The 24,937-nt window shown below is 41.6% G+C and overlaps 1 protein-coding gene across 2 annotated transcripts; it reads left to right on the forward strand.

The window, feature by feature from the left end:
• On the forward strand, positions 1–24,895 carry col17a1b (collagen, type XVII, alpha 1b). Of its 2 annotated transcripts, XM_080507620.1 has the most exons (54): positions 1–379; positions 1,612–1,664; positions 4,431–4,481; positions 4,624–4,734; positions 6,657–7,028; positions 7,169–7,225; positions 7,336–7,371; positions 7,516–7,566; positions 7,686–7,703; positions 10,092–10,223; positions 11,307–11,780; positions 12,252–12,335; positions 12,416–12,478; positions 12,550–12,726; positions 13,251–13,343; positions 13,417–13,464; positions 13,788–13,931; positions 15,644–16,195; positions 16,319–16,369; positions 16,461–16,487; positions 16,570–16,632; positions 16,714–16,818; positions 16,922–16,975; positions 17,640–17,663; positions 17,877–17,921; positions 18,005–18,040; positions 18,141–18,176; positions 18,260–18,322; positions 18,534–18,569; positions 18,725–18,796; positions 18,910–18,936; positions 19,065–19,100; positions 19,912–19,947; positions 20,029–20,109; positions 20,199–20,234; positions 20,316–20,408; positions 20,488–20,568; positions 20,682–20,732; positions 20,957–21,016; positions 21,106–21,183; positions 21,262–21,288; positions 21,375–21,416; positions 21,506–21,631; positions 21,708–21,827; positions 21,913–22,026; positions 22,109–22,252; positions 22,330–22,449; positions 22,564–22,743; positions 22,849–22,998; positions 23,081–23,296; positions 23,445–23,609; positions 23,701–23,781; positions 23,869–23,949; positions 24,028–24,895. In XM_080507620.1, exons 2-54 carry the CDS (start codon positions 1,622–1,624, stop codon positions 24,078–24,080), a joined length of 5,316 nt encoding a protein of 1,771 aa, XP_080363746.1. In that variant the 5' UTR covers positions 1–379; positions 1,612–1,621; the 3' UTR covers positions 24,081–24,895. The 2 variants fall into 2 exon arrangements, with proteins under 2 accessions (XP_080363746.1, XP_080363747.1); XM_080507621.1 differs by lacking the exon at positions 7,686–7,703.
• The last annotated feature ends 42 nt before the right edge of the window (positions 24,896–24,937 follow it).

Raw genomic sequence — 24,937 nt, forward strand, 5'->3', positions numbered from 1 at the left:
TGAAAGAAAGAAGCGGTGGCTGAGAGCGGCGAGCGGAGTGGAGGCGGCGGGCGGCAGGAGCGCATCACTTTTCATTTTGCGCTCTCGACTATCTGCGTCCGCGGACCGACAACTTAATTGGATCCCTCGGGCGCTGTTTTCTTTCTTCAAATCCAGTGTTTCGTGCCCTTCGCTACACCTGCCTGCATGCCAAACTTGCAAAGGCTCTGATGGGCGCGGCTGGGAGCGGTGCCCGGACCTCTCTGTTTGGACTTGTCTGCTGAAGTTGGGTAAAAAACGCACAAAAGGACGCAGGGACTTTAAGAACATCCCCGCACGGAGCGCCAGCCTCACTTTTTATAACTTGGATCATCCCGAGAGGACTCTCTGTTGGCTGAAGGTATGGATTTTTTTTTGTGTGTTTTTTTTTAAAACAACACACACTATACTGGGATCACCTGGAGACTTCCTTTTTTTCTTTCCTTTAAAAAAAAACCCCAACAAGTTGTTTATGCTGGATGTGCTGGGAGTTTATTCCCGTCTGGCTGCTGCATCTCTGCAATAACTGCTGCACTCTTGGATTTTGGTGATGGGCTGTCAAGCTTCCCCTTTATATTGGAGTTTCTTTTAAGTCCACTTATATTCCTACAAGTCTCGTCAGTGGGCTTGTAAAGTGCGTGGGGGAGGATTTGGGATCATTTTTCTGGTATAGTCACCTCAGGATAGTTTTACATCCACTTTTGCTGCGCTATTTACACCCGTCTAAATATACTACAGTGGCCTTGCACTAGCTTCAAGGTTTTTCTTTTTTCTTTTTTGACATCAGCCTTTAATGTTTGGAGTTCAGATCAGTTAGAGACTTTAACATGCACATTAACGTTTTATACCTCTAACGAGGTGTTAAGAAGGAAAGGATGCACTCGGAAGTATTGTTTTCCAATGCATCCTAAGGTAAAGAAGTGAAATAATTTGAGCTTTGCACACTTGACGTTATAGAAGTTGTGATATGGCCGACTGAGTTCAATGTGAGCGTGCTGCAGAAGAAGCACATGCACAGGTAAATGTAAATGTCCTCCAGTGGCAGGGTGTGGCGAGAGGATGGTCTTTCAGAACCGTGCAATGATCCACTGCCCACCTTTTGTTCTTTTGTTAGTTTGGTCTTGAAAGGCACAAAAAAGTACATGCAAAGTCTGCTGAAGACTATAGACCAAGCTGGAGGGTTTTTTTCTTTTTCTTTGAGGCGTCCACCCGTCACATGAGAACCAAACCTGCCTGGAAAGTTCCTTGAATGTGTTGTGTTTACGCGATTGGCCTGGGGTCTGTTGCCGATTCGGGCCATCAGATGCAGGCTGTCCAAACAGAAAACTGTTTCCCTTTAAAGCATTCAGTTGTGGTTTTAAAAAAAGTGATCACGAGACTGATGTGAGGACATTTTTTCCTGTCTTCAGAGGGATGTAATTTTAAGTAATGAAGTAAACAAGAGGTTTGACCTTCAACCCAAATCATTCTTTCCATATCTTATTGCCCATCTCCCATAAACTGTTTGCTAAAATCCCCATTTTACCATAATTAATAGATAAACATCCCCGAATGTGAATGACTGTGGTCAATATTTTATCATCGTCTCACCAGATAAGATGGGATGGACGAGTTAACAAGGCTCATGGACTTCTCAGAGGAAAAGGGTGAGATTTCTGACTGTATTCCTAAAGTTTTGTCAAGCCGTCCTCATACCGAAGAGACACAAGAGGTTGATTATTGCTTCCAAAAACAACGTATCTAAAAGTCTGTGGACCTCATGTAAACCATGTCCTCTAAATGACAAAATCCACCATGTGACTGTCTGTGAGTACCAGAGACAGCCGTGCGGGATCCTTTGTCGTCGTATTACAATCATAAACACATGGTAAGTGCAGAAATGGTTGGTCAGGTTTCAGCACCAAGAACTTCTCGCTTCGAATTTTGTAAAGGTTTACTTAAGTTAAGTTAGTTTAGAAGATTTACGTGACTCCAGTCACTCTTTCCAAACTGTCCTCAATCCTGCTCAAAGACTGTTGATCTATTTGGTCTTACTGAATCACGACAGGGTGGAATTTGAATGAAACTGGTGGCTCGCCACACCATCTATTGGTACAAAGTGGAATTACCAGGAGGGGCAACTCGAGGATAATCCGCTGTATTGCCTCACACTGATGTCTGAGAAACACTATGATCTTTGTTGATTAGACAAATAGACAGGACATATTTAAAATGATTTTATTAGGATTTATAACATATTGTGCCTTTCGGAAAACATATTTAAAACTTAAGAAACTACTTATTTAGGCTTATGACATACTAATATTTAAACAAAACAAAACATTTGTGTAGGTGTTGGAAGTTAAAGATGTCATGCTGAGCAAAAGGTTGTGGATTTCATGCACATCACATAAATTAAATTGTTAACTATATTATTTCACCTTCATCAGCTGTCTCTTGGGTTTTGGTTTGAATCTTGTCCAACCTTCCTGCACTGGCTATGCCACTCTCAACGCTCCGTGAAAAACATGTCTTAGCTTTACTTTTCGTAACCGGTATGGCCACTAGAGGTCACAGTAAAGGTAAACGTCGATGGTTTTGAAACCCGTCAACAATCAACCGCTGCTGCTGTTTTCAGTATGAGGACGAGCTCTTCTTAGATTGTACACATAACTATCCAGTAAAGCATTAGATTTTGCGCTTGCTTACATTTGCAGACAGTTTGAGTTTTATTTGAATGACACTTGCATCTCCGGTGAATTTACCTTTATTTACGCAGAGCCACTCAAAAGATCTCAGCAGACACACTTGATGTCTCTTTGCCACAGACTTGAACGTGGCGACAGCCGCAAAAAATATGATTGCTTCACTGGCGAGCTTTCATGACAGATTGGTGTTAAGTATTTAAAGACTCACTTTGCCAGTACAGCTTTAAATAGGTTCCTTTGGAGACTTTACCTCGGTGGTGGTTTTGTCTGTCTTTTCTGGGGGCTTATTATCACGCATGGCATACCTTCACTGTCTCACTTTCCATTTCTCAGGGTGTAAGTCATCCTCGGGGGTTTTCCTCATATAGGCACAGCTGAACGCCAAAGCACAGCTCATCTTTGCTTAACGGCTCAAGACACAGGATGGAGAAGCCGAGCAACGGCTGATTATATGTTTGATGCTGACTAAGTTAAACATGTAATCCACCACTCTGTCCTCTTGTTTTATTTGTCCCCTACAACAGAAGTGGAATTTATTTATGTTGCACTTTTCAAGCAGACGAGTAAGGAGGGTCTCAAAAGAGGGACTTTTAGGAGTTCAGAGGCTTTTTCTGACACTTTGAAGGATGTTTTTCTCAGTCACTGAACTAACCGCGGTGAAAGTGTGATAGGTTAAGTATTTTGGCTTGAGGAGGAGGAGGAAGAAGAAGAAGACACAAGAGAACAGGGAGCATGAATTTGGAAAAAAAAAATCTGAAGCTGAAGCCAGTAAAACATGAAAGGCTGCAGCTGGAAAGCAAAGGGCCTTCGAGTGGTAGAAGCACATTGGTAATAATGATATAAACCTGTCATGTACACAAACTCCATGTGAGCAGTTTCCAGGTTTATTTAGCAAAAAGGGAAGAAACTAACTTGAGGAAAGTGATTGTGATTCACATTTTAATGACTGAATTGAACATTAAGAGTGAGCACGTATAAAAAAATGTGAATATGTTAATTTTATGAATCATTTACTTGGTGATAACAGCCTCTGGAAATCTTTCTGAACATGAAGAATCTTTAAAATCTTTGAAAAATCTAACACAGGAAGTTTATGCAATTAAAAATTCAAAGTGTGATATCCCCCAGAAAAGACCGACTTGTTAGATATACCTGATAGTAGCAGATCATTTATTTTATATTCTCACTTTTATTGCCTTTATTAGGTGTGCTGAGTCATAAATGGTGTAATTAGTGATAATTTGTGAATGTGTAATATATAACGCGGAAGGCAAATACAAATTGTATTTATTTATTTGAATGTGAAAAGTCTTTAAAACGTTGACTTTTTCCCTCAAAGTTGACAGTGTAAAAAAACAACAACATTTAAGTTAAGTATATAAATACAAAAAAACAACAACTGTGTGATCAGATAAAGATATATACTTTATACACATTGGTCAACCCACACACAGTTCCTGATGATTATATTTAAGTGAGATACAAAACATTAGTCATTTATTAATATATTTTGCTCTAATAAACATGACGTTAATGCAGACAATCCCTTCCACAAAGGAGATGCTGACTCCATGAAAAAAACTCAAATCTGGGCATGTTGAATATCAGTCTCGTCTGGATGGGGAGGATTAGATAAGTGGAAGTTTGTTGTAATAACACAGGTTGATGCGTGAATGAACTTGAGTGCAGTGTACACGGCATACTAATCATCTTTCTTCTCATCAGTCGTGACTGAAAGTTTCAGCTCCACCACCAGACTGGCTTCTCTCCCACCCAGTGAGTCTCCTTCTGCCAGTCATGCTCGCCTCAATCATTGTCTATAAACTGGGAGCATAATGCAGTAATTATAGCCGACCAATGGAGGTACTCGATGAGTAACAACTTCTCTGTGTTTTGCCGTGTGTCTTCTCGTTGCTAGAGGGAACCGGAGGATCAAATCACAGGAATATGTCCAGCAGTGCTGGAGGGCTGGGCTTGGAGAAGAATGTCTTAACCCAGAACAGCAGTGGAACTACCTACTTCTCTTCATGTGAGCGCAGCTTTTCCGCTCCTCCGCCAGAAATTTAGGAAGTTGTGCGTCTGTCTGAGGACAGAGTTTTGAAATGTGATATTTTTATCTGTCATTTGGAAGTCAGAAATCAGTTTTTATGCATAGCTGTTGTTTTTTTTTTTTTTTTTTTGGAGAAAGGCTTCAGCTTGAATGCAGAAGTACAATGCAAACACTCCAAGACATGTTAAATTCCTGCATTAATAAGAACTTTTAGAGGAAGAGTAGTTATCACAAGTTATCACACGCTCTATAATCATCACTTTAAGAGTCATGTCTTTTATGCATTTCACTCCTGAGAGAAAAAAAGAGTTGATCTTTAATATAAACATGAAGTACTTTCATTTTACTGTAATGAGGTAGTTTTTCTTCCCACTCTTTCCACATAACATGTTTTTATTCTTTATATTGGGGCAGAAAAATTGACTACAGAACTGCAGTTAATTTACCAACATCCACATATATTCTTTTTTCAATAACTACAAATAAAATCAGGAAATAAGTAAAACAGATGGGAAAAGCAAAAGTTAGCAGCTTTTAACAGTTTTTGCAAAACGTGCCTGCAAAAGTAATTCCAAGTAGATTTGACGGAGAACAACGGACAAAAGTAGCAACAAGAAACACATAAACAGTCTGTTTTGTAAGAATGAAGTGGAACCAAGGTCATTGACTTTTTCTAATCTGACCAGACGTCCTTTAAGAGAATGACTCACATGGTCCAGACTTTCATGAACACATATTCTGAAAACTAAGAGAAAAGGGGACTTTTTGTACTTACTTCTTCTTTATAACTAACCCCTTGACAGATTAATGCTAAAACTACAGATTATCTAAAAAGTAAGTTTGTGTAATAAGTTAAAGTTAAAAGGTTTCATCGGTTTGGATTCAATTGTGATCTTCTGCTCTGTGTTTGAAGTTTAGAAATGACGGTAATCAGTACACAGCATGGTTTCAGTAACCCAAAACAAATTGACTTTAACTTGAAGGACGAATGATTTTTTTGGCCTTCAGTTGCCTCTACAGCGGCATTGAAATCCTTGAAAAAACTATAACCCCCAATAGGGGAGGCGGAAGCAATGATCTACCACAAACAAACATAAAGCTTTGCACTAATAGTGTAAGCATGTCAAATAAAACAGGAGAACTTTGGCTACATAAATGTATATAAGCCATATTTGCAGCTCCAAATGCAACACACACGCCAATGAAACAAATGAAAAGCCTGAGAGAAATGATGAGACTATATAATTTCCAAAGGTCTATTTGAAATAATTAATGCTACAAAATGTGTTAGGAGGACTTACCTACGCTGTCCGCTCTTAGAAGTACGATATAGAGTTATAAGATCCAAAATATCCATATTAAGTTCAGGTGGTTATACACTAATGAAAACATCTCCTATTTGTGTTTATTGTGGCTTTTCCCCTTCAAATAAATAGATTTTTGATAACAAACTCATTAAATAAACATAGTGGTCTCAAAGTGTGAGCATTTCTACCAAAACCTGTGAGTCACTATGTGACTACAAAATAAAAGTATTTTGTGCAAATCGAAGCATATTTAGTTTCGATTACATTGCATGAAGGGGAGATCGCAAGCAAACGATTACCAAGTTATGATCATGTGTATAAACAATATAAAACAGTACAATATAGAATACCAATCTGTAATGTAAAATCATATATGTATGATACAATTTAAAGACAGCACGTGATATCAGATGTTCGATATTCGCTGCTATTCCCATCTGAAATGATTTACCAGTTCACGTATAAAGCAGGAAACATGGATGCACTGAGTAAAAGTTTTCATTTACGGTTTTGAGATCACTTTCATGTGACATGATCCCGGAGACGATTTGGTTTCAGAGGTTCTAAAATAACTTGCTGGTCTCGTCCCCGCAGCCTCAGTGGGGCAGAACACTGGAAGCTACAGCTCCTCGTCGGGGATCTACCTTGGAGGAGACTCCTCAGGTGGAGGTGACGGAGGGGGGAGCTTCCTGGATGTCGAAGGGTATGGCAGTGGAGGTGGAGTACGTGGAGGAGGAGGAGGAGGAGGAGGGCGTGCAGGAGGAATGGCAGGAGGAGGAGGAGGAGGAGGAGGTGGAGGAGGAGGAGGAGGAGGTGGGAGCTACATGGTGAGCTCGGTGTCAAAGGTCAGGACCAGCTCGTCTGGTGGCGCCAGGAGAGTGCCGACTGCCAGCTCATCGGGGGGCCTGTCGCCAGGTTTCCGAGAGAGGAAGATCATCGTATCCAGTCGCTCAGGAGGCTATGACGGTGCGGCCCTATTAATATGATGAGCACAGTTGACTTGAGCCGTGCCAGACGTTTGAAAAAAAAAAAAAAAAATGTGAAGGAAACTGGCACAACTGGCGGTGCTGTTTATACATGTGCTTTGCTCCAATGTTGTCTTGCAGGAAGCTCCAGTGCAAACTCTTCTCCCGAATTCACCCGCAAAGATTATGGAAACTATTGTAAGTGAGAGTGACAGCTGAGCAGGATGACACTTTCCTCTTTGCACTGTAGCTTCATGCCTTTGTGTATTTATGTCTTCCTTTTCCCCTTTTCTCTGCTTTCCTCTCAGGCTCCGGTGCCACAAGAGGGAGGAGCGAAAGCAGAGGTATTCAATAGTACTTTCTCCCCCTACTTGCTTCATTATTTCCGTATCATCTGACTATGAATTATCGTCATGTTTGGCCTTTTTATTATTATTATTAAATCAGGATTCCTGTGTCTCTTGTGTCTTGTGATTTTTTTTCCTCAGAGAGCGAGATCAGAGCCAGATTACAAAGTGCCTCCCCAACTGCCTGCAGATGTAAGACCACTTTAGACACACTTTAGACACACTGATCCATTTGCTGGAGTTATGCAATTGCTCATAAATTCACCAAACCTTTATTACTTTTTTCCACTTTGAATTGTGTTCACTTGAAGATCCACACGTGGATAGTGGTAGGTTTTGTTTTTTTTAACTGCCTGGTGTGAGTTCTGCTGTCAGATGACTTGGCTTTCTGTGTTCCTCACGAATTCACATTCCACTTCTCGCGTCCAGGTTTATTTATGTCCGTGAAATTTCGATTATGAACACATGTGCAGTTAGTTCCCCTAACAGAAGACTCACATCAGCAAAAAGAAGATGGGTGGGTGGGGGGGGTTGGTTAGGATTAAACATTGCATTTGTTGGCATTGCAGCCATGTGGGGAAGAAGTTAGGGAGCAGAATTCTGTGGCAGCAGCAGCAGTGGCACACATGAGTCACTGTTTTGCAGTTTTGGAGCAAAACAGAGGAAATCCAGAGGAGGGCAGATGCTCAAAACTCCCCCTACTGATTAAAGTCTTTCACTGCTGTTATACAATGGACTTTTTTTTTTCCAAAGAGAAACCTTAAATGCCCTCAGCCTGGTGTCGGATTACCATGCTGTACTGTTTATCAAGGTGGAAGGAAGACCATTGTTATGAAAAGAAATGTTGGCTCTTTGTCATTACTTTCTTCTTTCTTCTACTTTTTAATGACTTTTCAACTATTTATCAGATTCAATTATATCTATATCTATATAATTTTGTACTGATGCACAAGTCAAATACGTCACGCAGTTTAGCAATCAATCGACAGTTATTGAAGAGTACTTGTCATACAATATAATGTACCACAAAATGCTTCACGTGTCAAAAACAGATGCCCTTTTCCCCACAGACATTCGGTCCTACAATGTCCTGTCCTACTGTCCAACAACCAACCCACCATCCCTCCCCTAATGTGATAAAGAAAGACAAATTAAAAGATATATGGCTGATAGAACCATAGAAAAAAACACTATCAAAGTAAACATACACATAATTACGTTTCAGACGTTAACATTCAATAACATAGATCATAATGATTGAGACAAACAATAGTTATAATGTTCATTGCAATAAAAACAACAGCAAAGAACAAAAAGACTTTAAAACAATAAAACAATGGTGTCAGGAATCCTATAAAACATGGATTGAAATACCATGAATATCAAGGTCTTTTAATAAATTAAAGCCATGTGATAAGTTTTAAGAAACAGGTTTTAAAAGAGGAAGCCGACTTTACCAGACTGAAATTCTCGGTTAATGAGTCCCACGACAGAAAAAAATCCCCCAACTCAATCGCTAAAATGAAGCAACCAGAGGATCTTGAACAGGCTCATAAGGAGTTAAAAGATCTTTGAATGTTTACTGATACCGGAGTAAAAGGGAATAGCAGTGGTCTAATCTGGAGGATATGAAAGCATGAACTACCTTTTCGAACTCAGCAGGACTGTGAGATGATGCTTTGAAGACTCAGCTGAATAAAACAAGACTGTACAACCTCAGCATCAAACATTGCACACAGGCTTCACTGGGACGTACAGCCTCATGTCATCTGCATAGCCATGGGAATTCATGCTATAGTTACAAAGAATATGCAATGGGGGTGGCATGATCATAGTGAATAATATCAGGCACAGGATTGACCCTGTGGGTGCACCATAGAGGAGAGTGCAAGACGAGAAGTGTTTGACAAATATGATGAGCCAGAATCGGGCTTTATTATAATTTAGGCTATTAATTAGAAGATTGTAACATTGTGTGAATTAATTCCTTTCTCTTGAATATTGACAGAAAGCCTCAGTTAGCCTCAGCGAAACGAGGCTAAATGTTCAGAATTGTTATTGTATATATGTACATATGTATGTACGTACGTACGTACGTACGTATGTATGTATGTATGTATGTATGTATGTATGTATGTATGTATGTATGTATGTATGTATGTATGTATGTATGTATGTATGTATGTATGTATGTATGTATATATATCTGTAACGAACAAAACAAAACAAAAACTTTTCTAAAGCTAATTAACAGCAGATTTCAATTATTCGCATATTACCTTTCCAATAGTTTGTCATACAGTCAGGCTAATTACATTTAAATTGCCATTTTGATGTATTAAATCTGTGTCTTTATGAATTGTATACATTTAATTAGTGATTTCAACTGACTAAACAATAGACTAAGCATAGATACATTCATCTGACTGGCTTGTCATGGATGCATTTACTGACTCTTCTTGTTATTTGTTTTTTTGAACATTAAATTAAACTACTAATTATTAATTAATTAAAATGCCTAAGCAGTGCATGTGTTAAATCTGGCTTTCTGTGGAGATTTTTATTTTTTTTTTTCAAATGTAATTTTCATTGATTCCTCTCAAAAGCGATTGCACAAAGTCTGTTTCACTTTCAGAAGTGCAAACATTTCTGACTTTGCTGTAATTAACTGCTGTAATTAATAATGACCGGATATTGGTTTGACTGTGGCTCTGCAGGGACGGAGCTGGACGATGTGAAGAAGCTGCTGAAGGGACGCTCCAACAGCGTCAGCCCCACTCGCTCCTCCACCACTCTGCCCGTCCCTAAAAAAGCCGAGACCAGAACGGTCTCTGTGGCTTCTCAGTCAGGTATACCATTACCAGGACTACATATATGCACATACTATGGATAGTCTGTCTGGTCCCCGGTGATTTGAGGCGACCTCTTCATGTACAGCTGCTGCCGCTGAGCATCTGGGTGTCTGAAGTTCTTCAAACAGAGGCGGTCTAATAATAGAGGAGCTTTCAGGAACTTGGGGAGAGGGCAACGCTATTCTGAGAATGTCAGCCACAATATACTTACAATCTGCAGGGGAAAATGACCTCAGCTCATTATCAAGAAAACGCCAAGGGAACCTGTGTGTTGGTTCTTAAAGTGTTTGTGAATTCATTGTTATAAATAACAGACATCTGGTATCCTTCACAGGATAAATGATAGCAAGGTGTGAATCTTTTATTTTTTATTTTTTTAAATGTAGCAATTATTTCAGAAAGTAGAAAAAGATCTAAAAGGACATTATATACCAGAGTCTTGTTACAATATGAACAATCAGGCATGTTTTCACAGCCTCCTAGACAAAGAAAACAGCGGAATACCGTAATGGCATTCATATATACTTCATCATGCATTTAGAGACTAACACATGCCAAAGAATCAAAATTAGATAATATAAAAATTACAATTTTAGAGTAAAAATTATTAAAGGGAAGAAGAAATGATCAACAATACAATCCTATTGGACAAAATGTATGATTAGCAAAGAGGGAAATATAGCATCATGAATGTGTGGGCGGAGCCAGTCCAGCTCACACAGACACAGCAGATTCTGAATGCAGCTCCTATGATTCAATATTTAAATGTCTGAGAATCAAAGAAAAGTTGAATTTGGGGCAATAAACTTTTAACACAATGCTTTGGGATCAGTGAGACCCATGTGAAAGTGTTGAAAAGCTGTATAATATGACCCCTTTAAAACAAATATTAAAGGGGTAAATTATTCACAGTTTAAGACCTGTTTCAGTTCTATTTACTAGATTCACGTTGATATTCACATAAACATATGCTTACTTTTGGTTAAGCTTCCACAATAATTATTCCCTCAGAAATGTCAATCTAAACAAAATTTAACAAACACACATAATGCTTGTTTTTATCTATTCTTTTCTTTACAGAAGTGTCATCTGCATATGGTTCTGGTGCGAGAGCGGGGGGGTTCAACACCATCGATCTATCAGGCCTGTATGACACGGCTCTGACCAGCGGGCAGCTGGATACTGGGGTGAAATCTGGCCAATATGATATCACGGTGAAGTCAGGCCATTATGATTCTGGTGTCAAATCCAGCCAGTACGACACGGGCCTCAAGTCAGGACAGTACGATCTTGGCGTTAAACCGGGGCAGTATGACACGGGTATGAAATCGGGCCACTATGAGACGACCACCGTGCGATCGCGCCAGTACGACACGCTGGACTCCACGCTTCCAACCTTCTCCTGGTCCACCACCACGCTGCCCGCCGGCTCCACCACCGCGCTGGCCGGTGGCAACACCAACACCTACACATACCAGGCCAGCCAGGTGGGCACCAACAACATGTCCGGAGGCACCCTGCCGCTCACCCCCACCTCACCGTCCTCTCTGTCAGGTGAGACCAAACATACATGTAATATGTCACTGAGTTCATGAGGTGAAACACACACACACACACACACACACACACACACACACACACACACACGAATGTACAGGCAATTTACAACAAGAATCCATCATTATCCAAACACATATATCTTTAATAAAACATATTACTTAAAGAAAATCAAATCAGGTCTTACACACACGTCAGTAAATTCAGAGTTATTTAATGTTATTGAATCTATGGTTGACCTGCAGTTTATTGCCTTGTCATTATCACATGAACTTATGAAAACTCATCTTTATTGACAGTATATTTACTTTTGAAGTATTCCGTACATTGGACACGGAGCATGAAAGCAAACAAAATACTTTATTTCTCCATTCTGGGATTCTTTCCTGTTTTATTTGTTTAAGTTTTCATCATGCACATGTTATTTATCCAAAATTCCAACATGCGTTTGCCTGTGTCTGCTTCCAGTCTATGGCTTCCAGAATAATCTGGCGCCCGCAACTGTCAGCGTGCTGACCACCAGTGGGGCCAACGTCAGCGCCAACCTCGCGGGTACGGCAGCATGTCGACACCTCCACAATATCAAATGTTTTCACATTGCAACTGCATTCAAGAGTTTCGCTTCAATGCAGGATATGGCGTCCAGAAGAACGTGTCAAACGGTGGCGGGGTCGTCGGCACCGGGGTCTCCACAGGTGAGTCTTTCAATCCAAACGTTCTTCGAACGAGTCAACCGAAATCACCACTGACTGACTTTTGATTTCAGCCACAAGGACTCAGTCAGTCGATTCCTTCAAGAGAGACTACAAATTCTCCCCGTGTGACAAGGAGAACGTTTTAACCAGGAAGGGCCAAGAAACGGAAATGCTCATTCTGGCCAAAGACAGCGGGAAGCAGTTCACCAGCAGCAGCAGCAGCGCCCAGTTTGGAGGAGGAGGAGGAGGTGAGGCAGTGAGGCTTCTTGTGTTTTTTTTTTAAATACAATTATCATAAAAATGTATATTGATTGTTTTCAGCGTTATCATCAATAGATGAAAAATCACCACCCACCACCCTTAATACAGTTGTTTCAATAGTTCTTCTTGTACCTGCTTTCTTTTACTTTATTTTCATTCATTGACATCAGCATGACTTACGTTCCTTTATATTCTATTGAAGCTGTGTAGCTATAACTATTTAAAGCAGGGATTTCCAACCTGAGGTCTGTGGGTCACACGGTGTGTCCAAGATGTAAAAAAAAAAAAACTGTAAAAAAAACAACACTGAATAATCTAGAAAGACCTAGAAAACCACTCATACTTCATTTCAAATGTTCCTGCTTTTGTATATTGGTGATGGTGGGTGTGTCATCCTGCATTATCTGTACTCTATTTCAAATCACAGATCCGTTGAGGGGGTTCAGAGTCGTGCAAAAGCTTGAGAACCACTAGCTTACAGTATTATTTGTGTTTAATATTGTTCTTCCAGGGTCGCTTTCGGGAGATTCGATCAAGAAGGAGAAGCTGATTTCGAGCTACAGCGAGACGGTTCCGCTGAAGTCGGAGACGGGCAACTTTCAATGTGAGCGTCCCTCAGAGACGTCCTCATAATGACTCTGAATATCATCAGTGACGTCCACGTCTTTCTTTTACAGACGCGTCTGGACCTGGTGTTATAATGAAAGACAAAGCCACTTATGCAGGTAGTTCATTTCTTATTTGTGTGTTTTTTGATTTATTGTTGTTGTTTTTTTTTTTTTTACTTTTTGTTAATAACAACACAGTCTTGACTTTAGTTTCTCTATAAAACTACAAAAATTCCTCCAAAAACCTTTTTTTTTTTACTTCTCTGCTTCAGGTTTAATTTTGTGCTACTTTTACTTGGAAAAATATAGAAAAACTGTGAACTGTCGTCTGATTTTGGTGCAGATCCACAGATGCTGATAATAACAGAATATCTTCACGACGTTAAATGTCTTTCCCGTTAAAAAAAGAGGAGGATCTGAATCCATCTGGATGTTTTCAGAGATCCACAGAGACAGCGGCATCTTCGGAGGTGGAGGACTGTGTTGCTGCTCGGACTCATGTTGCTCCTGGTGGAAGTGGCTGCTGGGGCTGCTGCTCCTCTCCCTGCTCCTGCTCGGACTCCTGTTCGGCCTCATCGCGCTGGGTGAGACTGACGGCACCTGAAGCTCCACACTGATACAGACCATTTTTTTTTTTTAAAGCAGGGCTTATGAGTCAGTACATCGACTCTGCCTGAGTTTGTTTTCGACCCATTAAAGCACTTTTTCTCGCCCCAGTTTTTACAGGCAAGTGAGTGTTATTTCACAGCATTGTGAGACAGTAAACGCACTCTTCTCCCTGGAAATCTGATCTCTTGGTTACTCCCCCGCTCTCATAAAATCTGGCATTCATTGTCCACAGAGCAGCTTTGGAAATTGTTACTGGGTGAGATCAGACTCGGTTGGTTTTTGCCTGCAGCAGGAAAGTCGGTGATGTGGATTTATCTTAGTAAAGGTGTGATGATAAGAGGGTGAAGAAAAACAAAAACATTAACAGTCTGTACAAAGTCTATTTTTAGCTGAATATGAGCCTGGAGGACATAATGAGTATATCATTTTCTTTATCAGCAAGGAGAGAAAGTTCACAGAGTTTAGCTGGCTATGGTTTGTATTAAACATCTTTGCGTGACATTTGAGACAAGATCCTAATTTATTTGTGCAATAAATGCAGTATATGCATTTATAAATCCATAGATAAGACCAGAAAAAAAGCATATGTGTTTTATGAGCCGGTTTGTGACTGTGTGGGTCCTAATGTTTTCAGACTTTGAACCACAGGGAAGCTGTGAGGATGTGGGGGATATTTACTGACTAAACATTCACATATTTTTTCAGCTGATAGCTGCATTACCAAGAACATATATCTTTTAATATCAGCTTGTGTTGATATTAAACTTATAGTTTAATAAATGTCTGTTGAACCACGTCGAAGCGAAAGCACAAACAGCAGGCGGCTGCTTTTATACTTTGTAGTAATTTCAAGCGGTTGTGTTACTTTAGTTGTGGTGAAAGGCGAGTTGAAATGACCTGCAGAGGGGCCTCACGTTTCAAAACAAGACTAAAGAAGGCAGGGTTTCCAGTTCAATGCCCAGATGTTAGGAACGCTCTGCTTTAGTAACAATCAGTGAGACAACAGACAGACCGAGGCTGTGTGTCATTCAACTGACAAAATGCAGGTTTTACTATCAATAAAACAAATCCTCATTTTATTTGATTTCTTTTTTTCATAGTGATATAGTTGATTTTTACTTTCAACACTCGTGGACAAAAAAAAAGTTGACTAAACTCATAGATATTCTTTTTTTTTTTACTTTAGAAATACATGCAGCATTGTGTATCACTTCGTTAATATTGAGGCTACCTTCAAATAAATGTTCTACAGTCAGTTGATTTCCTGGGTTTGCTGTGAACAATATTTCTTTGTTCTTTTTTCCCCGTATAAATTTTCTGTAATTTTAAGGTAAATTGTTTTTTTGAACTGATTTTTCAATTCATATTAATGTGCAGTAATTTTCATGAACTGAAACAAACCAATTCCTCATTCAAATATGTACATACAGTTATTACTTTTGATCCATTCCAGTGTAATCTGTTTTTTTTTTTTTTTTTTTTTAATGAATGAATACATCACATTACTGTTTTATGTAAAATATAATAATTGACAATCCCTGATGCTGACACTGACTTGAGCATTAAAGTAATACACTTTGATGAAGCACTCGGGTTCACAGTCAGTTATACTGATTAATAGTTCCAGCTAATGTAATCTTGTCAGTTTCAGTATCTAAATCCTAACTTGTGTTTTGGTGTTTCCCAGCTGAGGATGTGAGGAAGCTGAAGAATCGTGTCGCGGCTCTAGAAGCCGAGTCCTCTGTGGCATCTGCCAGAACCAGTAAATTCTCCGGTACGAGGAATGACATCTACGTGAACGGTGGCGCTGCCGGCGCTGGTGGAGCAGGTGGCGTTGACAACACAATACTTCTGGGTGGTGGAGGTGCCAGCGGCGGCGGCGGAGGGACCAGCACACGAATCGGCGTCGCTGCAGGTTCTGGCGGCGGCGGCGCCGCCGGAGCCAATCATGTTGATGTTGGAATGAGCGGTGGTGCCGGATCTGCTGGAGGAGGCAGTGGTGCAGTGGCTGGTGGTGCGGCTGGAGCTGGTACTGCTGCTCGAGCTGGAGCTGGCACTAGTTTAGGAGCCGGAGCCGGAGCCGGAGCCGGAGCCAGAGGCGGTGGAGTGAGTGGTGGTGGAAGCAGCGGCACCTTCGTCGGGTCGGGCGTGGGCGGAGGAGGACATATAGATGCAGCTTATCTCCAAATGGCCATGCAGAACATGATGAGATCTGAAATGCAGTCACAGGCGTTCAAAGGTATATACACACACACACACACACACACACACACACACACACACACACACACACACACACACACACACACACACACACACACACACACACACACACACACTAACAGCTGTTTTCAATCTCTAGCTCTGCTGACATCAACCGTGCAGTATGAGAGGGGACAACCTGGACCTAAAGGTGAAGTTCAAAATCATTGAATTTACTGTGGTAAACATTAGTATCATCTATTATCGTCTTCATAATCAAACATCCTTTTCATGTTTTCTAGGAGATTCTGGTTACCCTGGACCTCCAGGTGAGGATTAAAAGCAGACAAATTATCTTCATGCATCTCAGCTGTGTGGACTGGCTCCACTCACAGTGAAGTTTGTTCACAGGTCCTCCTGGTGTGATTGGACACGCTGGTCCCGAGGGGCCCAAAGGACAGAAAGGAACCACGGGTACGGCCAGTGCCTCGTCTCAAGTCATTCACCTGCTCAGATGCTTTCGAGTAACTTGAGTATGTACAACATCTAAAACAGGTGATCACGGATTGGAGGGGCAACAAGGTATGAGGGGTCGCGAGGGTCCGACCGGCCCCAGAGGCGAGCCAGGGCTTCCAGGATTTGGAATGAAGGGTGACAGAGGTTCGGCTCAGACTCATAGCATCATCACAGTGTTTAAAAACAAAACAAAAAATAAAACGCCTCAGAAAGAGTTTGCTTCATGTTTTGTGTGTGTCATGTTCAGGTGCTCCTGGAGATCCTGGTCTTCCTGGGTCTGTCGGCAGCGCCGGATCTAAAGGTGAAAACACAAATCTTGATGAGCAGCCAAACCCTTCAACACAAGACCCATCCCTTATTTTTATTATGCACTCTTCGTGCATACTCTATATATCTTTTCTGTTGTGTTTTCATTCACATTGTGGATTTTTTTTCTTATCGTGAATTGCCTCACGCTATCTGAAGTTTGTTTGACAAAATTACCAAATAAAAATACACACCGCTACTTCTTTATCATGTAAATAAACTTGTGAATTCACATCCTCGTGGTGCATGACCAAAAACTACCATGAGGTGGCAGCATAGACTTGATTTATATTCAACGGGTCTCAGTGAAAAACAGACAAATAGCCCCAAATTACACTAATTAAACAACTTTAATGCATGGAGTAAAGTCCGTATTTAACTGCTGCAGTTATTCAGTTCTGTCATAGTTTATAAATATGTCTTATACATATTGTTCATTTTCTGCATAACAAAAGACTTTTATGCCTGAATGAACATTTTAAAGTAGAAAGAAGCAGTGTTTATTGTCCATCTTAAATTGATGTCACCTCACTGGTTTTAGCTTGATGATCCAGCTGGTTTCTGTTTTATTTATTACTTATTCTTAATATGAATATTTTCCAGTTCTATTGTGATGGGTAATTATTATTATTATTGTGTGGGTTTTTTTTTTGCTGCAGGTGAATCAGGAGTTGGACCACCAGGTTTGTTTGTCTCATACAAGCAAATTCTTCATGTTGAATAATTCACATGAATATATATATATATATATATATATGTATATATATATATATATATATATATATATATATATATATATATATATATATATATATATATATACATACTTTTAAAAAAATAAAACACAAAAACTGTGAGCTGTGTTTTCATTTAGATCCTTTGTGACTGCTTTTTAGGTCCTCAGGGTTTCCGTGGTGAGGCAGGAGTGCCTGGGCTTAAAGGTGAGCTTCATTCACCCATTACTTACCCATTTTATTTCATTTCTATATCGGGTCGACTCACCAACACCCCTGTCACCCTGCAGGTGACCGTGGACATGACGGAACACCTGGAAGGAAAGGTTTGTCCGGACTCTTGAGGTTTCTACGAACATCTGGAGTCAGTGAACCTTTTTAACTGTATGTTGTTGGGTGTTTTTTTTATTCATTTGTGTATCTTAGGTGACGCTGGTGAGAGAGGTATCAGAGGTCTACAAGGTCAGCACAGCTTTTTGACTGCATTTGTAAATGTCACATCAGCTTTTAATACAGGTTATTAATCCAGTTGTGCCTCCTCTCAGGTGAAGCCGGGTTACCTGGTCTGCAGGGTTCAGCCGGAGAGAAAGGACAGAAGGGATCAATCGGTGAGTCACTGGCCTTTAAAGAATAGATAATATGACCATTGATGGAGTAATAACAACTTTTCGAGCTCGAGTATGACTGATAAAAATATTTTGCAGTAATTCAGTTTATAATCTAGTTATTGATTTAAATCTTGATAAGACAAATTTGCTTTACGGGATTTTAGCAAATGTTTTTAATGAAGGTAATTTTTTTTTCCTCTTTTGCCATCAGGACTTTCTGGACAAGATGGACTTAAAGGATCAAGAGGTGAATAATAAATTCCATACACCAGAAGATAATATTTAATCGATTGTGTATAATAAGAGAATTCATAGGTTTTTGGTCAAGCTGAATCACAAACTTGAGATGGAAATGGACTTTTCTGGACACATCAGATGATGTTTTATTTTGTGGGCCGTCAGGTGACTCCGGTGCTGCTGGACCTCCTGGACTCCGAGGTCCTATTGGGCCTCCTGGAGATGGTGGGATTCCAGGTATCATTTCTTTCATGACACATGATTTTTACCTTCAAGAAATAATTTGATTATGTATATGCATATTATTATTATATGCATATTATGTATTCACAATGTATTTGTATGTGTAGGAACTCCTGGGCTTCAGGGACCACCAGGTATGATTGAAGCCATGATATATATATTTAAAAAAAAAAACGTTGTTAAATGTTAAAATGTGTAACTTTCTATCTCAATATCTTTTATTGTGTAACGCTCTGATGATGTATTGGCTTTTTCATTTTAGGGATTGCAGGAAATCCAGGAAGACCTGGTGCCAAAGGTATGATGCTTTCTTCATCTAGACTATGACATTTCAGTGTTGTGAAAAACTGAAATAGAAATAAAGTCCAAATCAGATTAGTTTCCTAATGAACAAGCAGTTACAATTATGCAATTCCACCTTTGTGCGTTAGATGGCAGTAGTGACTCAGTATGGCACCTTCGGTCCAACTTTTAGGAATTTGTCAGTTTAATGGAGTCAGTTTTCTTAGTTATTTTAGTTGGTAATTTTAAAAGTCTTTTTAGTTTTTATATATATATATATAATATACATTTTATATTTTCCTGATAGGTTTGAGTACTTTTTAGATGATCTGACATTCTGAGAGTAGCTGATTAATTTACTAACTTCAGTATCATATACTGAATATATTTATAGACATCAATGGAATAACATCGTTTACAACTTATTTGTTAGAGTTTTGGGATATTTGTTACTAAGAAACTGCACAATTAAATTGCATTTACAGTTTGAATGTGATTTAAACAGAGTGTTCAAACAAGAGATTGTTTTTTTTTTAAATTATGGGTGTTGTCAAATAAAATGATAAAGCATGAAACATAAAGGCTTAAAATTATTCAGTTTGTCTCTAAATCTAAAATATATTAGGGTTTCACTGTTTGAACTATATTATTAGAAGGAAAAACTCCATTGAGATAGTTTTTTGAGTAGCCATTACTCTTTATGGTCTGTGAAAGTCCGAACGAAATACAAAATTTTTCTTTGTAATAATCTTAAATAATTTTTTAACCCTTTAATTCTCCACGTCTGAAGTAGCACTTAATAAAAGTCAAACCTCCACTGGTTTCAGGTGAACCTGGTCAAGCTGGAAGAATCATCAATGCAGGTATGAAACCGCCACATAACGTCTTTTAACGAACGCCAATGCGGATGAGTTTGACCTCTGACCTTCACCTTTGTTTTCCAGCTGGCTCCACCGCTGTGGGGATCCCCGGACCGCCTGGGCCGGCCGGACCTCCCGGACCCGCAGGACCACCAGGATTATCAGGTCTGGAAAATGTCTTTGGTATTTAGCATCAAAACAGATGTAATGATCTGAATCTGACTTCACTGACTTCACCCCCCCCCCCCCCTCAGGTCCAATTGGCCCTGCTGGTCTGCCTGGCCAACCTGGTATGTCGTCGTTCTCTCACTTGCTTTATGTGCTTTAATGTTCAGACGGCCACCTCATAGTGATTGTTGTGTGTTCAAAAGGTCCTAAAGGCGACCGAGGCTACAAGGGAGAGCAAGGAGATGCAGGAGTGTCAGTGAGGACGAGCGAGAGCGTTTCCTCCACCAGGACACAGAGTCAGTAGATTCCATTAACACATGTGAAATCAAAATCAGGGAGACTTATCTTAATACTTCATTTTCATTTCCACCTCAGGTCAGTTTGGAGCCTCCGGAGGATCTGGTGTCACGTTGCTGCCTGGCCCACCCGGCCCACCGGGACCACCCGGACATCCAGGTACATAAACCAGCACACCTTTACATTTCACCGCCTCCTTATTTGATGACTTGAATGTCAGACTTTTTCCTTCTGTTGGTGTCACTCACTGCGGTAAATCTGTTCCCTTTTAGGGGATTCAAGACAAGGACCTCCAGGACCACCTGGACCTGCAGGACCGACAGGTGAGTTGGGGTTTGGGACCATCAGACGACACCATGTGTTTGTGTTTTTTTTGTGTTTTTTTTTTTTGCAAAGCATTAACTTCAGCATGTAGAGTTTTTAAAGTTCTTGGTGGGGTTTCACCCACTCTGATCTTCATCTTCATGCATTATTATGTTGCTGCTGTACAGTATTTTTGACTCACGATGAGGTCGAGGATCATTTAATCGTTTCGCTGGCATTCCAGGTTACGGCAGACCGGGACCCAAAGGAGACAAGGGAGACGCTGGCTTTTCATCTGGCTCTGGTACGATCTAAACCTGAACTACAGAGTCAACCTGCTTTGATTTTCACGTGTCATCAAACTCTCTGACGCTCCTGTTGTTTTTCTTATAGGATCCTACTATCCTGGACCACCAGGACCAGCCGGGCCACCTGGGCCTGTTGGGCCGTCTGGGTCTAAAGGATCAGCAGGTGATCAGCTCTACCTGCTTTACTACTCTTTGGTTTAGGTTTGTCAGCTTGTCACTAACAGTGTCTTAATTAATTCAGGCTCTCCTGGACCAAGAGGATACCAAGGTAAGAGTCTTGTGTTTAACAAAATGACACCACGCATGATAACAAACATCTTTTTGAACAAATCGTACCTGTCTTTGGTGCCTCAGGTGAACCAGGAACTCCGGGACGGCCAGGAAGCTCGGACAGAGGTGAGGCCTTTGTTTACGTCTCATATCAAAAAGATGAATGATGTAGAAGAAGCAACTTTGACGCTGATCGACTGTATTTGTTGTTTCAGTCTCGACTTGGACTGGTTCTGGTGGACCAGGCCCTCAGGGTCCGCCGGGTCCTCCTGGGCCTCCAGGCCAGCCGGGCTCCTTCTCCTCTTCAACTGAAATGCGGCAGTACATCACGGAATACATCGGTAGGAGTTTTGTCTGAAGTCCAGTCACTCGTCTGTCGCTATCAGAGAACTAATGTTCGACCTTGGTTGTCTGCAGGTCGAGCCACAAGTGGTAGTGTTCAAGGACCCCCGGGTCCACCTGGGCCTCCAGGGATCCCCGGAGGCTTCACAGGCTCCATCGACGACATCTCGACTCGGATCATCGCTTACATTCAACGTGAGGATTTAACAATTATGGGAATTTGTATTAATATGCGTTTGTAGTAGATTGGACCTAATAGAACTGTGATTTCTCTCCTCAGGTTCTGGCTCAAGTCTCAGTTTAGGTGGCCAGGGACCTCCAGGACCACCTGGTCCTCCTGGCCCGGTTTCTGGAGGGTCCTTCTCAGTGAGCAGCCTCATCGCGATGCTTCAGAGTGAGTAAAAGACACGTGGTTTAAAGTAATTCACAGGAGGGTCCTTCAAAGACTGACTGTTGCTTTGCCGCCGTCTGCGCAGGAGATGATGTGAGGAGGTATTTGACTGGCCCACCGGGTCCACAAGGACCACCGGGACCACCGGGGGCATCAGGAGGACTTTCGGGCTACTCTGGCAGTTACACGGTGGAGGAGATCGCCACCTACGTCTTCAACATCATGAACGGTGGGCGTTGAGCCGGCACGGAGAGCAAACCGCCTGGAGACTGCACCCTGGACTCACATCACTTCTTCTCCCCACAGACAGAGGAATCGCCAGAGGGCCTCAAGGACCACGGGGTCTTCCAGGTCCTCCAGGACCTGCTGTCTCAGGAGGGTCTGGCTTTGCTACTGCTACAATTGATTACTCCGCTCTGATGAGAAGTAAGATGAAAACCATGCTAAACTCACTTTGAGTCGCCAGTAAAGAAAATGCAAATAAAATTAAAAATCTCTCCCTCTGACGTCATCATCTTCCTCTTATCTTCATCCACTCAGATTCAGACTTCCGCTCATGGCTAAGTGCAGCTGTGCAACAAGGTCCTCCCGGTCCTCCGGGTACCCCGGGTCACCAGGGTCCTCCTGGTCCTCAGGGACCACCGGGACTTTCCACCTCTACCGTGTACGGGTCAGGAGGTCGTGGTTACAGTTTGGAGGACATCCAGCGTTACCTGCAGAGTGAGTCACAATATGACTCACCGCAACGAAAAAAAATGTCATATACTTTAGTCGTTCCACACAGGAATGAATGAAGTTGCTCAAATTTGCTCCGCTTGCTCTCAGGCTCTGGGTTCAGAGGTCTCCAAGGTCCTCCTGGTCCTCAAGGTCCTCAAGGCCCCCAGGGTCCACCAGGCAGTTACTCTGGAACAGTTTCCTACAGTGGAAACTTCCCTCACGAGAGTTTCCGTGCTGAGATGGAGCGATATCTGACCAGTAAGCTTCCCCGACACCAGATCACTGACCAAACTGCAGAATCTCCACAACAACGAGACACCTGACAACCTCTGTGTTTCAGGCGACAGCGTTCGTCGAACCATCATCGGACCTCCGGGTCCTCCCGGTCCGAGGGGCCCGAAGGGAGACCAAGGGGAAGCAGGTGTGATCCAGAGCTACAGCCAGAGCCAAAGCCATGCTCAGGGTGATTCTCGCTACGGCTCCTCGCGCAGTGGGATCGACACCAACGCACTGGACTACTCCAACGTCGCCTTGAAAGTTTCAGACTACATCAAGAGTGAGTGGGGAAAAGAAACTATGACACTCTTGACGTTTTCTGCTTTTCATGGGCAATGAGGCTGGTGTCAAATTACCAACACTGTCCAATGACTACCGACTCCCTCATTCCTTTTACATGATCATGTTTTCTGAACATCCCGGTGCAGGACAAGGTCTGCTGCACGACTACGTGGGCGACAGCTCTTCGAGGTCCAACGTACGAGCCATTCAAGGCCCCCCCGGTCCACCCGGCCCACCCGGAGTGCCCGGTCACAGCCGCGTCTTCGCGTCATACGGCAACATCACCGCCGACCTGGTGGACTTCTTCAGAGGTGACAGATTTATGCATATTGTGAAACCATTCCGACTGGAAACGGTTCCTTCCTCTCGATTAACATTTTGTTCCGTCTCCCTGTTGCTCAGTCTACGGCACCATTCCCGGTCCTCCTGGGACCCCCGGATCACAGGGAGACAGAGGGTACCCAGGACCCAGAGGAGAGAAGGGTACTCTGAACTTATTCTGAGTGTGCTGCATGTCTCCCAGAGTTTTAGCGAAGAAAAACACAGCTGAGTGTTTCTGTGCGTTCACAGGCGATGCCGGACCCCCGGGTTTACCCGGATTGCCGGGAGCGTACACGGTCCAGATTCCACACAGGCAGAGGAGGGATATAGGTAACAAACGTCAGATCATAGCGCTTTGGAAATCAACTTTCAAACCGAGTGACACTGTCGTTTCCCTCTCTGCTGCAGGCGATAAGGTGGTCAGTCGACGCCGGCAGCGCCGCCACGCCGGCAGCGCCTAAATGGTCGGACAAAACTACTGGAGCAAGTCGCATTTCATTTCAGCTCAACTTTTTTTTTTTTTTCAAATTTAATTTTTTTTGTCGGTCAATTAACTGTACCAATGCAAATCGCCAAAGAAGCTGGTTTTTGTTGTTTTCATTTGTAGAAAAAGTCAGTTTGAGTAAATAAAAGCAGCCATGCAATGCATCAGTGTCTTTAAAGCTTCAGTAGAGGTTTGGATTCCGCTGCTGGTCGGTGTTTTTGTGACACAAGACCTCTTTCTTTTTTCCACATATGGGTGTATAATGTTTACTTTGCTTTGCCAGATGCTTGCAGTCACATTTTCTTTCCCCTTCGGGGGCATCCTCGTCTAAGAATATATATTTTTAAGCAATAATGAGCAGTTGCTGATATTTCAAATTGCACTTTGCATCTTTTGTTTTCCACTGAGTGTCTGGTGTATTTTCTTTTTGTAATTGTTGCCTTTTGAGGATTATATTTGTATTGAGGATTATGTAGGCGCTACCATGATCTGTTCCCACAATCAAGAAATTACTGAAATCATTTGCTCCATAAATACATAAATCACTGCATCATGTCGACTCAGTCTGTCAGATCATTTCAGGACGTGAGGGGGGATTACGCTATAACGTCCATGGTTTACTTGAAAGGTTTGTTGGTAAAAGAAGAGACACGGATCATATTTGTACGACTGAACTGCAGCGACTCAAATGATCGCTATTGATTGGATTGTATATTTTTGTGTAAAAGCGCACTGAATTTGATATATTTTCTTTATACCTTTACATGTTGGAAGAATAAATTATAAAGTGTTCCCAAGTTGTTTGACATGATTGAACCTATTGACATTTCATCA

Source organism: Blennius ocellaris (genome assembly GCF_963422515.1).
Source record: "Blennius ocellaris genome assembly, chromosome: 13".
NCBI lineage: Eukaryota > Metazoa > Chordata > Actinopteri > Blenniiformes > Blenniidae > Blennius > Blennius ocellaris.